The 15,902-nt window shown below is 36.7% G+C and overlaps 4 protein-coding genes and 1 long non-coding RNA gene across 6 annotated transcripts; 3 read left to right on the top strand and 2 right to left on the bottom strand.

Annotated features, from left to right (window-relative positions):
- Positions 1-109: 109 nt before the first annotated feature.
- On the bottom strand, positions 110-2,660 carry LOC126788532 (uncharacterized). The gene is made up of 5 exons (XM_050514533.1): positions 2,590-2,660; positions 2,200-2,428; positions 1,852-2,121; positions 554-1,711; positions 110-285 (listed from the first exon to the last, which is right to left on the bottom strand). Exons 2-5 carry the CDS (start codon positions 2,378-2,380, stop codon positions 242-244), a joined length of 1,653 nt encoding a protein of 550 aa, XP_050370490.1. The 5' UTR covers positions 2,381-2,428; positions 2,590-2,660; the 3' UTR covers positions 110-241.
- A 112-nt stretch (positions 2,661-2,772) lies between these two features.
- Positions 2,773-5,281, bottom strand: LOC126788536 (uncharacterized). Of its 2 annotated transcripts, XM_050514538.1 has the most exons (5): positions 4,784-5,281; positions 4,137-4,305; positions 3,742-3,774; positions 3,510-3,604; positions 2,773-3,357 (listed from the first exon to the last, which is right to left on the bottom strand). In XM_050514538.1, exons 1-5 carry the CDS (start codon positions 5,150-5,152, stop codon positions 3,121-3,123), a joined length of 903 nt encoding a protein of 300 aa, XP_050370495.1. In that variant the 5' UTR covers positions 5,153-5,281; the 3' UTR covers positions 2,773-3,120. The 2 variants fall into 2 exon arrangements, with proteins under 2 accessions (XP_050370495.1, XP_050370496.1); XM_050514539.1 differs by lacking the exon at positions 3,742-3,774.
- Positions 5,282-7,400: 2,119 nt separating this feature from the next.
- LOC126788543 (uncharacterized) lies at positions 7,401-8,787 on the top strand. The gene is made up of 3 exons (XR_007671380.1): positions 7,401-7,502; positions 8,107-8,411; positions 8,611-8,787. It is a non-coding gene; the product is annotated as an uncharacterized LOC126788543 (long non-coding RNA).
- A 797-nt stretch (positions 8,788-9,584) lies between these two features.
- LOC126788540 (pentatricopeptide repeat-containing protein At5g59600-like) lies at positions 9,585-11,361 on the top strand. The gene has a single exon (XM_050514542.1). The coding sequence runs from the start codon at positions 9,967-9,969 to the stop codon at positions 10,684-10,686; it is 720 nt and encodes a 239-aa protein (XP_050370499.1). The 5' UTR covers positions 9,585-9,966; the 3' UTR covers positions 10,687-11,361.
- LOC126788537 (pentatricopeptide repeat-containing protein At5g59600-like) lies at positions 10,843-11,271 on the top strand. The gene has a single exon (XM_050514540.1). It carries the CDS (start codon positions 10,843-10,845, stop codon positions 11,269-11,271), a length of 429 nt encoding a protein of 142 aa, XP_050370497.1.
- Positions 11,362-15,902: the final 4,541 nt, after the last annotated feature.

Below are 15,902 nucleotides of genomic sequence, written 5' to 3'. Positions count from 1 at the left end.
TTAACGGTACTTTTCAGTTCTCCATTCCATTTCTACTGTATATGAGGTTTTCAGAACAACATCATAGAACGACCTTAAAATGTGTATCAACAACAGAATTGCTGACAGGATTCAGTTCATTTATTTACATGTTTGAACTTCCGGAGATGGAAAAAAGGTCCACAATACAAAAGCTTATTGCTGTATATAGAATCTTGTACAAAATTCTAGAGAATTAATTTCAACAGATGCATTCCACCTTTCAATTAGCCTGGAGTACTCTTCCCTGATTTTCTTCCTCAACAACTGCCATAAATTGAAAAGGAGTATGAGAATGTATCATCATTTCGAGTTTTCGACAGTTTAAAATACAGCTCGATATTCTCTACATGACAATCTACAGATGATCAATTTAGTTGTTACTATTAATCTGGACTATGGATCAATAATATTGTCGATTTCAGATTATATGACAGTGTAAAATGTCAGATATGTAGTGAGTGAGCATTAGTTTTATAAAGACCACTCTGCATGCACTATGTATAGTTGAATGAAGGAAACAACATGGAGTTACCTTCATAAGCATTGGTAGAGATTGGAATGCGCGGTGATGAGGACAAGGCTGACTGTGTTGGGGGCAAGATTGACTGTGATGGGGAAAATGGTGACTGTGAAATAGTAGTAGCTCTGGGGGATTCATCGTTCCGAAGCAATGAACTTATAGCCCCTTTCACCTTCTCCACCACACCAGCTTCACCGGGATTTTTCCTCGGACTCATTACATCAGATATCACTTGTGACAGTGCTCTCTCATCTTCCCCGGGCTCAAACTTGTGAATCAAATACTCCTTCACAGAAACTCCCTTATCCCATCTTTGCTCGGCCTTTCCAGGACCTGCTGGGGCTGACAAAGGTTGTGGAGACTCTAGAGCTGCACTAGTCGAAGAGTTATGCTCGACTGCTGATGCTGACAAGGCCTGTGGAGCTTCCCGAGCTGTAATGTACTGTGCAGGTGGTGGGGCTGTAACAGTGAGACCTTTGATTTTTGAGGGATCCGGGCGTGAAGCTGTGTGAATTTCTCTGTTTGTAGGAAATGGAGGTGACACAGTGAGACTTTCTATTTTCGATGCAATTGCATGTGTTGCATCTGATACTGTGGCATAAGCTGGTCCTAACTTCTCTGATGCTGTGTTGTATCCTGTTCCTAACTTTTCTGATGCTATGTTGTAGCCTGTTCCCAGCTTCTCTGATGTTGTGGCATAGCCTGTTCCCAACTTCTCTGATACGGTGGCATAGCCTGTCCCCAACTTCTCTGACACGGTGGCATAGCCTGCTCCCAACTTCTCACTCACAGTCTCAGTTATTGTCTTCTTAGGACTAAGAGTCTTTGTGTCCCCAGATTCGGTTACTGTCCTGTTGGGACTGTGAGGCTTGTTAGGGGAATTAGTTTCACTTAGTGTCTTGTTAGGACTACGAGGCTTTGTGGCCGCGGTACCAGTTGCTGTCTCTTTAGAACTAAGAGTCCTTGTGAGAACAATTCCTGTAAATATCTCATTGGGAAGCTTCGTGATCACACTTTCGGCTACTATCTGGTTAGAACTAGGAGACTTATCCTTATTATTTTCAGAGTTCTGACTGTAGCTGCTCGACAAAATATGCTTCTCAGACAGCACAGGACTTGCTAGCTTTGCCGTTTCCCTGTATGCTTCAGGTGCCATCTCAGATTTGTACACTGAAAACAACATAAAATCATTAGAAAGGAGAACATTGGAGCATTCAAGAGCGACAAGATAAATTGTTGCATAGTACTTCTGAAAGGGTGAACAAGCTTATGAAAATAAATAATTAAGTTTCCTATATACAAATTATTACTTGGGGCTCCAAGGTATTCAGCATCTTCTTCTTCAACCTCATTGTCATCTAAGTTAGCACTCCATGAACGGGTGGTGACCTCGGTCTCATGGCTATCATTGTCATGATGTTTCTTCTTGGTGCTGAGTGAGTGCTTCAGTTTCTTAGCTTTTTCTTTCACCTTGGTGAGAACTGATTTCTTGGGATGGTGGTTGTGATCTTCTTCTGCATCATGGCTCCCAACTGGAGATGATAAGGATGTTGGTGATGACGACCTCATAAAATCAGTTCCTGGTAAAATACACACAATTTATCATAAACAAATTCCACAGTACATCCCGTAGGATTGTATTAACGGCATGGGGATACCTCGAAGATAGTGTTCCATAGAAGGGTTGACAGTAAGTTTTCGTTGCTCAGAGGCCATTGTAGCTTCAGCATCACCATGTCTTTGCGGACGTTCGAGTTGAGCCATTGTTCTGTAATGCAGAAAGGAGAAGGGTTTCTTGGACTTGTGCCTCTGCTGTAGAAATAATTCTGGTCTCTGCATGTCCTCTACTTATTATGGGATTCTGCCATTTTCTTCCGGAGTTCTTGCCTAGACAACCAACAAGATCCACAAGTCAATTAGGTAGTTTGTTTACGGGTTCCATTTTCACACGTGGCCTGAGAAGTCATCAAGTTTCGCTTGCTGCTGCTTGCAACACAAGAATGGTTATATCCAGAAATAGAAATTGACCAAGTCAGCAGTAACCATACAATCTTCCTTTCCTTTGCCTTGTGCTTGGGAACACTTCTGATTGTAAGAGCAACACAAAAGACACATGCTTTTCATCATAGATTTATTTCCTTCTTTTAGAATCACACCTTCCAATTGGAAAAATAACGGCATTTACTAAGGTTAGAAACTTAGAAATCACGTACAAGTGTACAACCATGGAGTCCAGGGCCAATTACAGAACTGAATAAAGTATATCAAGGACCGCCCTTCAGCACAAGAATCCTTAGAACAGCACTTGATTTTCATATATCCACATCTGAATACAAGAGAAAATGTAATCACACTATTGGAAGCAAAACACTCGTAATTTTACTCTACATATTGCCTTTGATATGAAATTGAAGAATACTGAAGTCATTTTATATTTTGACTTGAGAACCTTCTATCATCTGTCCAAGAATTGAAAGGATTAGCTGAATCCTCCATCTCTACTTTTTCTTATTCTATTTTCTTCCCCTCCACCTTATCAATATGTTTCCTTCACGAATTGAAAAAGCTGCATTTCTGTGCTACAACCCCAATTCTTTTTTCAACTGAGCAAGAGTAGCTTCTATCTCATCAATATTGTCTTCTATACTAGCGCCCATGGTGGACTCCTTTTTACTTGCACTTTTCGTTCTCTCTGCCCCAGAATTTCCAGATGGATTGCCCTTCTCAGGCCCTTCATTGATGTTATTTGATTCAACCTCTTGATCCGTTATGTTGAGTTCTTTCTCAAGAAATTCCACAAATTCTTCTCCAATTTCCTGTAATGTGCAAACAAAGAATATAAACGAACTTTCCCTGCTAACTTGGTATTTGCATATATCATATATGTATCATAAAATTAAATGACAAGGAGAAGGAGACAAAACATAGTGATGCTTTCAAATACAGCAAGAACTTAATCATATCATACCGACAATTCCTCCCACAGACTCCTTGGTTTTCCTTCTTTAGAAGCACTTTCTTCCCAGTTCTGGAACTCTGATTGAATATCTTTAAAGAGGTCCTCTGTAGCACCAAAAAGACTTGTCACGCTATAATCTTACTTGCGATAAGAAGGATAAATGAACTGATGCTTGCTGAGACATGAGGCAATGCAAGCAAAAAATAAGGCCTGTCTGATGTCATAGAGAGGACATATCTACCTATTGTTATTTGAACATCCCTCAAAAAATTACCTGCACAATGAAGGGCTTGATAATAAGAACATACTAAAATTTACCTATATTATAGACTGGTCCAAGGTACAATATCCTGGTCTATCTAGACACTTCACTCCACAATCTCTGAAGAAGCCAGTTATTTGCATAAACAGTTTAGATTTTAATGGTCATTAACCCAAAAGATAGATTAATGACTGATTATATTACTAATATCTTCCCTCATGCTTGTTCATAAATGACCGAGGTTGATACTTGAATGGTGTTATTTTTCCACAAAACATATTCAGAATTGAACAAGGCCGAATTCACAACGAAAATAGTAATGCAAGAGAGTAGACAGTTTTTCGTGGGCACTTAAGTTTATCAAAAGACTTTACCAAATCCATAAAACTCTTCTTCATCTGGAGCCTTCTTACTTTGGCTTCTTTGAGAGCCAGAATAGGATTTGTCAGATCCGTAAATAGAGCCATATTTCCCCCGAGATTTTGAACTCAGCAATGTACTATACGCATGTTTAATCCTCATAAATTTCTCCTGTGCATTTGCCTGTACAGGATACAAAAATTTTGCAAGAGTTCAACACACATTACAAATTTTTGCAAACAAAATGATGCACCTGGACAATTGGTGCCATAAACACAAAACTTGACTGCCATTATTAGACTCTGTCAACAGACTCACTAATCAAGACTACCTCAACGGGCATCATAAGCCTAGTTATAGGCTAACAACCTCAATAATGCCAAAAGGGTAACGACCCTTAGAACGTAATTACTTTCTCTAATCAACACTACAATTCTTCTTCCTCAATCCTCCTTCTTAGTTTCTACAATTGTCTAACATTCAGCATATATTCTATGACCAGATCTCCAACCTAAGACAAACTAAATCAACTGTCTAATTCAATGTCATTAAAAAAAAATACCTAACTAGATAAAACTAATTTAACCAGCTCCTTTCAATCTTTCAGTAAACCAAACAAGGAAATACCCAGAAAATAAAAATTCAAACTTGAAAGGCGAACCTCTTTATTAACATCTGGGTGATACTTAAGGGCGAGTTTTCGATAGGCCTTCTTGATCTCCACATCAGAAGCAGAAGGAGACACCCCCAGAACTTGGTAAGGTGACTCCCCGCGACTCGCTCTCGTTACAAAGCGTCGTCTTTTACTATAAAAACTCGAAGAGTGGGAGGACAAGACAAGGAGATTCAAGTCGGTCTTTGAAGGACAACCCAAAACGGGTTTCGAAGAATTGGGTCTGATTTGGAAGTAAAGAAGAGATCTTGAACAAGAAGAAGAAGAAGAAGAAGAAGAAGAAGAAGAAGAGAGGTTGAAGAAACACAAGGTGTGTGGTGGTGGTGTTAGAGGGAGTAAAGCCAGAAACCCATGCATGTTCTATGGAGTGAACTAGTGTCTGGAGTGGTTGATTACTTTCATGTCCCCAGAGAAAGGTTGTAGCTTGCTTAGCTAAGGTTTGTATATGGTGATTTGGTTGGGTGGCTCTGTGTTTTGGGAGGTCTGGGAAATCGATGATGATATGGGTGTCTCCGGTGTCCGTATATCTGTTAAAACAACCCAGTGAACGGCTGGATTTAGCTAGTCGATTTATTTCATTAATTAAGTGGGGGCGTTTAAAGTTTAAACAACATTTTCGTAGAAAAGGGTAAGTCGAGTAAATCAAAAGATCAACTCATACAAATGTTTTTTGGATACACAAAATAGTGGTCGATTGAGATAATTGAATAATATAGTGTGATTAAGGTATAAAATCTCCCCGATATTTTCGATATATTTTCTGATATCTTTATTTTTTTTAAAACAATATATTTAAAGGGTATATATCTTATTTTTTCCCGTAACTGCGATATTTCTCCGATAACATAAAATATCTCTGATATTTACGATATATCCGATATATCTTCGATATTTTAGAGAAATATCTAAAAAATTTCACTTAAAAAAATTTAACTCAACTTAAGGATGTTTTTGACTCTTCTTGACCTACAGTTTTTGATTAATTAATCACCTCGAGGGATATAAAAAATAAGACTAGAATATTAGTCCTTCAATTGGTTAATTTTTAATTTTTCGTAAAAGATATCGAGATGAGGAGTGAAAGTTCAAGTCTTAACTCTTAAAAGTCAAGCCATATCAATGACCAGTGCTCTCATTGTTCTTGAGAGAATCCAAAATAAATGGTCACAACGTAGTCTCATGAAGTTGGAAAAACTCGTATACTTCTACTACAATATGAAGTTACGACTACGTGATAAACGAGTAAATGATAATGTGATCAATGAAAACGACTACCTAGAGCCTCTTTTGGGTACTAGATAAAGTTAATAATTGTATTTGTTTGTATGTAATTTAATAATAAATAAATAAATAATTTCAGAATAGGAACGATATTATTTTTTCAATATCCCCGATATATCTGAAATCTCCCTTTTACAAAGAAAATGATATATCCCTCGATACCGATATTTTGAACCTTGGGTGTGACCCCTCTCCAATGAATGTTTTTTTTTCAGGAGTGTTTGAGCCACAAGTTAATAAGAGGTCTTCGATTGCAGCCTAGGAGCAATCAAAAATGGAAAACACAAAACAAAGAGGTTCAAAAATCTTACATCTTATGCCTTGGATTGAGAAAGAAAAAATATGAATTGAGAAGGTTTTATGCCTTAAATTGATTAAAGGAAAAAAAATTGTAATAAGAAATAGAGATATATTATGAATGACTATTGGATAACTCATGCATTGTAATAAGTAATATATATATATATATTCAGTGATTATTGCATAACTCATATATAATTAAGAAGAATTTTCTTCTTAATTTTTCTTTTAAAAAAATGCATGCATACAAAAATTTTTATTGAGGCCCTAGACTGATGCCTACTTTGCCTTGCCCGAGGCCGGCAGTGCCTAGGAGGTGGGAGTATACATGTAGCGTGCAGTTTAGTATGTTTCCATTATCCCAATCCTATTGGGTTTCATTCAATTTTGTTACACTCAAATCATCAAAATTCTTAATCAAGGATATCTGATATTATTTTATATCTTTGTAATTAAGAGTTAAAACTTTATGTTCTCCTTATATTTGATAGTTTCATTAATGAAGATTTAACAACAGTCGCACTAGCTCTTTATTTTAAAAAAAAATCATCAAAATTTGTAACTTGCTATAAACAAAATCTGCTCGGTTACATACGAATCAAAAAACAAAACTTCTTAATGAGCACTCTCATATGCGAGAAAACAGTTTGGTCTTCTTTGAACTTATAGATCTTTATGAGGTACTTAATTGTGGTACCAGTACGTGTGGATGTAAACTATAAACTTGCTAGTGCAATTAGATCGCACTGAATAATTTTTTTATGTGTACAAATCGACTTTGGTATACATACTTCAAAATATCGGATATATCAGCCGATATATCGCCGATATTTAGAACACAATACGATAAGGGCATATCGGTCAATATTTATTGGTCAACGCATAAAAGCTGGTCAACAGCGATATATCGGGTTAACCCGATATTGACCTGTTATATCGGTGGATATTATTTTGCGAAACGGCGTCGTTTCACTCACAAATTGGAATAAAAAAAAGGCCGACGGCTTCAGCCTTCGTCGTTGACCTTCGAATCCTTGAATCTGTAACTCTGCTTCAGCTGAGAAGAGAAGAAGAAGAAGCTCGCCGTCGCCGTCTTGCCTTCTCCACCCGCGCGATATCGCAATAGGTATAAATGGCTTTATCTCCTTCTGGGTTTCAATCACAATCAATTTGTTTACTTGGGCTTGATTAGTTCTTGTTAATTTATGTTGTTGTATGTGTTTTATATCTTAGATTCTTGGATTAGTAGGATTGAGGAACTCATATGTGTAGGTTGTATAGTTGTAGGCAGTAGGTTCTATGATTTTGGATTTCTAGTTATATCATCAAGAACCTATGATTCTGGTTAGTTGGACTTGGATATGAGGAACTGAGGAAGTGAGGAACTCGGGCACAATTGAAATTTGAAAGCATGTGGATGTGTAAATAAGTTTATAACATCATTGAGAGGATCTCTCTTGTTAGTTCTTTTTTTGCGTCTCTTCTAATTGGGGGATATGCCTGCATTGATGAAAACTGATGGTGCATGGATGAACTCGATGGATATAAAGGAAAGGACTTGGTCTAACGTACTATTAGAGGTCTGTGATTATCACAGTAATCATCTGATCACTCCTTTTGTGATCCATTCTAAGTTGCTGCCTTGCTTAAGTATTTTTGCTAAGAGTGCTATAATCAGTAGACCCTTAATTTCCAGTTGATTAATTGTTTGTGATTTTCTTTTATTGAAGGCCACTGCCCCTGGCCTGGAGGATAAACTTGGAAAGTTAGCTCCTGCTTATGTTGTTGCCGGTCACATTGCTCCCTATTTAGTGGAAAGTAGGTCATTGAAGGAAATTGTGTTAGATTCCAATCTCAATTTTGTTACCTCAGAGCTTGTCCAATTTAACACTAGTTTGCCTCATTACAAACCAAAGATAGAGTTTACAGAGATGCCTCGGTTGATGGTAGAATTGTTTCTCCCACCTTGATCACAGGCCCTTAGATCAAGAAGATATATTAGACACAACGATCAGGGGAACTTGATATGCCTATGGTGAGTGTAGAAGATTTGCAGTACTAATTCTGATAGGAAAAAGTTACAATATGTGTTGGTTGTGATTCATACTGCCTCCCAGTTATTATTTAAGATAATGGATAGCATATGTTTATGTTTACGTTTATAGTGTTCTGGTTGACCTTACAATCTTTAGTTGGAACTTGATAATGACTAGTTTGCTTTATTGTTATTGTAGGGGACGGCATTTAGAAGGAAAACAAGCTTTCAAAATAAGATTAAGAAGACAGATAATGTTAAAATCTTGTCTAAAACTCAAATAATGTTAGAAATGTAACTATGAAACTTATAAACTGAAATTAACATGGGATTATGATATGATATGTTTAACAATAGATGTTGATGATATTACTGCCTGATTGTTTCATTTTTATACTTGTAGTGGCTTTGCAAAGAATCACAGATTCATCAGCTCGTGTAGGCACTAGGCAGTGGGTTGTGTAGGCAGTAGGTTGTATATGCTTTGATTATATGACGTGAGTAGGCACTAGGCAGTAAGGTGTATACTTTGATTATATGGCTTGTGTATATGCTTTGTGTATAAATATTTTGAAGTATATGTGTATAAATATAATAATTTTAACTAAAAATTAGCAAATCCGATATATCTCCAATATATCATTTTTCCCTCAACCGATACGATCCCGATAAACGATATTTAGACCCTTGTATACATACATTAAGAAATCGTACAGGTTCTACCAAACATATGCATAACAAGAAAATATTGAACACTATTACAATCGGCTGATATATTGTACTGCGATATAAAATTCTCTCTACGAACTAAATAAGAATTCAAACTATGATGAGGACGAAATATAAGTTTATTTACATGAAACATATATAAAGTTTATATCTAAACATATAACTATTACAATTGGATAAGTTTTTTTTCTTATCCGAATATATATCTAAAAATTATCTGCATTAGGAGAGAGCTCATACATACGTGTGTCATGTTACCTCCAATATTTCAAACTCGTTATTCATTATATTTTCTAACCGTTCAAATTATCATCTAAACAAACAGAGACCCATAATTTGTTTCTTTCACGTCTTGTTCCTTTCATTTCATTTGATGTATATAAAATTCTCTGTCACTTAAATTAATAGAACATGTGCATACCAATAATAATCATGAACATGAGCCAAGAATTGCATGCATATAAACTCACTCTCTTTATATGAAACCAAATCACACTTATCTTCCCGCGCTTTACATTTCCCCCTGTTCCTATTGACTCCCTTCACCCACCGCGCATTTCCACCCTCGCCTGACCTCTACACAAAGCTGATCGATATCTACACTCGTAATCGAGAGTTGAACTCAGCAATACTACTCCACGCCCATTTGATCACTACCGGGTTGTCCCGTCTGACCCATTTCGCCTCCAAGCTCATATCTCTCTTCTCTACCTGCGGCCAAGTAGCCCACGCCCGTAACTTGTTCGATGAAATTCCCAAGACGAACGTACACCGCTAGTTTGCTCTGATCGGAGCTTATGCTCGTTCTGGGTTTTATCAGCAATCAATGAATGTGTTCTGTGAGATGCAAAGACAGGGTTGTAGGCCCAATAGGATTGTTATTCCCAGTGTTCTCAAGGCATGTGGGCATTTGTCTGATGTCAAAACCGGGAAGAAACTACATGCTGTTGTGCTCAGGCACTCGTTTGAGTTTGATGCTTTTATTAGCAGTGCAATAATTGACATGTACTCGAAGAATGGGAGGGTGGAGAAGGCGCGCTGGGTGTTTGATATGATGGTGGAGAAAGACTTGGTGGCTTTGAATGCTGTTGTTTCTGGGTTTTGTCAGCGTGGGATGGCGGAGGAAGCGTTGGTTTTGGTGGAGGAAATGCAGGTGGTTGGGATTAAGCCTAATTTGATAACTTGGAACAGTTTGGTTGCTGGATTTTCGCAGAAGGGTGATGAGGCAATGGCGTCTAGGCTGTTTGAGTTGATGTGCATAAATGGCATTGAGCCTGATGTTGTATCTTGGACTTCGGTTATATCTGGGTTTGTGAAGAATTTTCAGAACAGTAAGGTTTTTTGTACATTTAAGAAAATGTTAAATCATGGAATATGTCCAACTTCGGCCACGATTAGCGGCCTGTTGCCTGCTTGTGCATCTGTGACGAACTTGAGGTGTGGTAAGGAGTTATATGCCTATGCCTTGGTGGTTGGTGTTGAAGCTGATGTATATGTGAGGAGTGCTCTTGTTGATATGTATGCAAAATGCGGATTTATATACTAAACAAAGACATTGTTTTGCAAGATGTCTAAAAGAAACACTGTAACGTGGAACTCAATGATTTTTGGATATGCGAATCATGGGCATTGCACTGAAGCAATAGATCTTTTCAACACCATGAAAACATAAGACAACTGTAAACTTGATTACTTGACTTTCATGGCTGTCCTTACTGCTTGTTGTCATGCCCGGATGATTGAACTTGGCAAAAGTTTGTTTAGTCTGATGCAGGAAGAACATGGGATCGTGCCTAGACTAGAACATTATGCATGTATGGTTGATCTTCTAGGTCGGGCAGGGGATCTCACTGAGGCATATGATATGATTAAGGCAGTGCCCATGGAGCCAGATTTGTTTGTATGGGGAGCATTATTAGGAGCAAGTCGCAACTATGGGAACATAGAACTTGCTGAAATAGCAGCTAATCATTTATCAGAGCTAGAGCCGGAGAGTGCAGGAAACAATTTGCTATTATCCAGTCTGTATGCAGATGCTGGAAACTGGAGAAATGTTGCAAGGTTGAAGAAAATAATGAAGAAAAAGAAGTTGAGGAAGTTACCTGGTTGCAGTTGGATGGAAGCTGGCTAAAGTACAAGAATGCTTTTCAAGTAAGGTTCTGAACAATTCTTCATTCAGAAGAGACCTGAAGAGAAGGAAATATCCAGGTATAAGGCCGGAGCTGCCCTTCATTTTGCTATCTCTGCAGATTCTAAGTATTTGGTTGTTGGAGTTCTGATAACAACTACTTTGGATAAGAGTCTCAGAGCAGTCCCTCAGAGTATGCAGATTTTTGCGTCCTATTAATATATAAAGTGGAATCTGCAACTATGCAGAACAGTGAAGTTGAGGGTAACATGCAATGTGACTTCCAGTCTCTTGATCTTCAGAAAATCTAAGTCGAAGCAATTGTTCAAACTTCAGATGGGATAAAGAAGAATTTTGTCCGCAAGAAACGTTCTCGGTAAAAGTGCTCCTCAAACAACAAAAAGGGCTTTTCTGATGCTGTGAGGTTCATTAGAAGCCACGGCTTCGGCTTTTAAATAAAATCTCTGCATAATGAGATTACTGATCTGTTCAAGTGATTCACCTGCTTGGTCTCTCTAGTACCACTGTACCAGTAAATCGGTGATGTACAAGTGAAATCGTTGATTAATTCAAAGGAGAGGGGATTGAGTTTATAGTTACTAGTTGATATGTTCATAATGTGCTATGCTTTTATGCCTCTTAATTGTGATATGCATGTTTAGTTCTTCTTGTTTTTAGTTCTTTTACTTAGTTTAATGTCTTATAGGTGTGAAGAGCAAATATGAGGAACCAGAAAGCGTTTCTTCTATCGAAAGAAAGGCCTAGATGTCTACTTTATGGAGAATTTTACGGTTTGTGATTCCGATATTCCTAGAGGGAAATATGGCAGTTTGCCTCAATCCCGTCAACCTTGGAAGACAGTCGCTCTAAGGTATCGCTCATGCACAACAGCAACTGAGTTTGGAGATCCTGCGTGGGGGGCCCGCTCTAGCTCCCGGGTCATCCCGGTTCATATCCTGATTTCTGATTTCCAAATCTACATATTGGAGCTCCGGTGGGGGTCCCTCCAATAGTGCGTTGATTAGAGGCTAAGTGACTAGCACCGGTGGGGTCCCTCCAACAATTCTTTGCCAATATGACAATTATGAAACTAGTAGAAAAAGCAACAAGTCTTCACATTATTGATTTTGGTATTTCTTATGGTTTCCAGTGGCCCTCCCTCATCTAATGGCTTTCAGAGAGAAATGACAGACCTCCTAATCTTCGTATCACATTGATTCAGTTCCCACAACCAGGTTTTAGACCTGCATCGGTCGTCACTTAGCAAAATTTTCCGCAAGATTTAGTGTGCATTTGAGTTCCATGCCATTGCTCAGAAATGGGAAATTATTGGATTTGATGGTCTTAAAATAGACATAAATGAGTTAATTGTAGTGAACTGTCAACACCGGTTAAGGAACGTTCCTGAGGTGACAATGATGGGAAACAATCCAAGAGATGATGTCCTAAAGCTGATCAGGAAAATCAATCCGGAAATATTCATTTATGGGGGGTTATCAATGGGGCACATAATTCATCTTTTTTTCTCACACGTTTCAAACAAGCTATCTCTTACTACAATGCATACTTTGATATCACTGTGGCCACAATGTCTTGTGATGATAAACAACGACGTTTATTAGAAAGATCAATAAAGGCTAAAGAGGTAATGAATGTAGTGGCCTGTGAGGGACTTGAAATAGTTCAAAGGCCTGAAACATATCAGAAGTGGCAGGCAAGAAATATGAGGGCTGGATTTAAGCAGCTCCCATTAGACCAAAAACTTTTGAAAAAGGTGAAGATTGTGTCAAAATTGATAGGCTATCACAATGATTTTAGTATTGATGAAGATGAAAATTGGATGATGCATGGATGGAGAGGGAGAGTTCTCATGGCCATTTCATTGTGGAAAGTCGAGTATGATTTTCACAATCTCTTGCTTTCATGGTTTTGTTTGATACTGATATGAGCACTTTGTGCGACGTTCTTAACATGTTTTTACCTCAATTTGTACTTTGCTTAGCCCTTATTGTTATATTATTGAGTCATTGAGTCGTAGTAAGAGTCTTGGGAGGTATTGAATGCATTTTTGTGCTTACATGAGTTAAAAACGCATAATTGGTCTAGAGTCCTAGTTTGACTAGGAATCCTTGTTAAGTTTTGAAACTAATTATCTCTTACTTATGATTTTATTTTCTTATTTTCAGATTTGATTGAAGAGATAATTAAAGAAAAAGAAATGGAGCCAAGTCATGCAACAATTAAAGATGATCATTAAAGGCATAAAACATGGCATGTTTTAGGGAATAAAACATGACATGTTTTAGGGATTAAAGTATGACATGTTTTAGGGAACAAAACATGGCATGATTTAAGGGATTAAAGCATTGCATTATAATATGAGGAAAGATGCAACTACTCTCATTCTTTCCTCTATATATACATGGCTTCATCTCTCAAATAAGATCACTTCTCATTTGCATTCAAGAGCCAAAACTCTACCAAAATACTACCTCAAACATCCTTCACTAAAACAACAAGTCATTCTCCCCCATATACAAATTTCATCTCCACCGAAATCACCATTGAAGACACACCTCCAAGGTTCCTACAACGTGTGATTCTCGCAACTTATCTCCACGGGTTTGTTCGTTTTTGATTTTTTTTACAATACTTTGTCTATAAAGATTGTAGTATGATGTTTGTGTGAGATTATTGTTTTGTATTAAGAATCGAAATTTTCAGATTGTTTTATTGGATTTTTGGATCTTTGCCGAATTGATGGTTTTCTATAATTAATGAGTTTGTATTTCTATTGTTGTGTTCTAATCATCGTTCTCATAATTTTAGATAATTTTCAAATATGTGCATATGAATTTAGCGCTTGGATGCATTGTCTAAGATTGTGTTTGAGTGCTATATTCATCAACCATATTGACACAAATTGAATCATGCCCTAAGTAGGTTCGATTTGTGTTGATTAAAAGTGGTAAAAATTCTGGAAATTTGCATGTGAAACCATGGTGGGTGACGCCATACATGAAACATGTCTCCAACAAAGATTTGGTGCTTAAATGTAATCTTGTTTGATTTCTACTCTAAGTGTTATTGAATTCGATTGCATGCAAATTTAGATTAGGCCCTAAGTCAATCTAAATGTTAATGGAAATCTTGCACGATTAGATGATCCCCTAAGGCTCTAATTGTATTGGTGTCTAAGAAGTATGTAATTGGTCGAATTAGAATGCATGATAGGTTCGAACTTGTAATTATGTGGTGTAATGGTAATTTTGGTTTAAGTTTGTTAAAGAGAAGTCGATCATGTAAATAATAATTTAAGTTTTATTTTAGTAGTTAATAATCAATCTCAAACCCCCTATTATTTGTTAACACTAAAAGTTTAGAGTTCCTTTCAATTCCCCGGACTGAACGATCCCTGCTTATTCTATACTAAAAATGATGTTTTACATGGTTTATTATAGACGTTTTAATAAAACGCTCTATCATTTTGGCGCCGTTGCCGGGGAATTGAGAAAATCTCAATTCTTTGAAGTGTTAATTTTGTACTATATTGTATATTTGTAAAAATAAATTCCTGTGAATAGTACGGTGAACAATAACATTCAGTAAAAACAATTATAAGTTTTTTTTACATCTAAAAAAAAGTAAATTTCTTTAAATTTTTTTTTACTTTTTTTTGTAAAGTGTAAAAATGTAAAAATACTTATAAATTGTAAAAATAAAAAGTAAAAAAAAACTTTATCTTTGTAAAAATAAATTTTGTGTATAGTAAATAGTAAATCGAAAAAAAAAATTAAAAAATAAATGTATGTGAACAGTATTGGGTAATAGTAAAATACGCACAGTAAAAAAATTAAACTTTTTTTAAAAATATATATTTTTTTGTGATAAATGTTTTAATTTTGTTGTAGTATGCATATATGATACTTGTTATACTTAGATAATTTTTAAGGAAACTAAATGTTTATTTATGCTTAGTTTATTGTAAATTATAAAGTGAACGGAATAGGTAAAGTTCATTTTGTTAATATTAGTCTTAACCCTCCATTTGTACCTTGCTAAGATCACTTGGGGTTGAGGGCGGCTTTTATTAACACTTTGCGAGCAGTCTAACACACAAATTTATTCCGAGCTGAGTAAGGGGCATGCTATTTTCATTACCCTGGTTCAAGGTTTACAAAATTGGATCTCAGATACCCATAGACTGACATACATCTCGGTGATGGAGTCGATAGTGGAAACATCCTTTCGAGGGTGTAGCCTCCGTGGTGTCCAACAAATGAGTCCTGCCTTGCGACTATCTCTGAATCTAGCTATCTAGCCTTCTGAAACAAAAGAATGAGTTTATGTCTAAGACAACATACTTAGGCTGCACGTCAACCTCGCTTTATAACTTAGAAAATAAATTTGTATAAATAGATGTATATAGTTTCAAAAGAAAATGATATTTTAACTTTTAAGGTATATCAGATAAAGCATGACCCTTACCTGGGGCCGTTTCAGTCCATTGCACAGTTAGCTCCTCTGCTCCACGTACCTTAAATGTTAGGATTGTGTGTGAATAAATTCAATTAGACTTAGTAATACTTTATATAGATTTCGTAACATTAAAAATAAAATAAATAAATAAATAA

Source organism: Argentina anserina, chromosome 3 (genome assembly GCF_933775445.1).
Source record: "Argentina anserina chromosome 3, drPotAnse1.1, whole genome shotgun sequence".
Classification (NCBI taxonomy): Eukaryota; Viridiplantae; Streptophyta; class Magnoliopsida; order Rosales; family Rosaceae; genus Argentina; species Argentina anserina.
The sequence above is the reverse complement of the archived record's forward strand: the minus strand, read 5'-3'. Positions and strand labels throughout refer to the sequence as shown.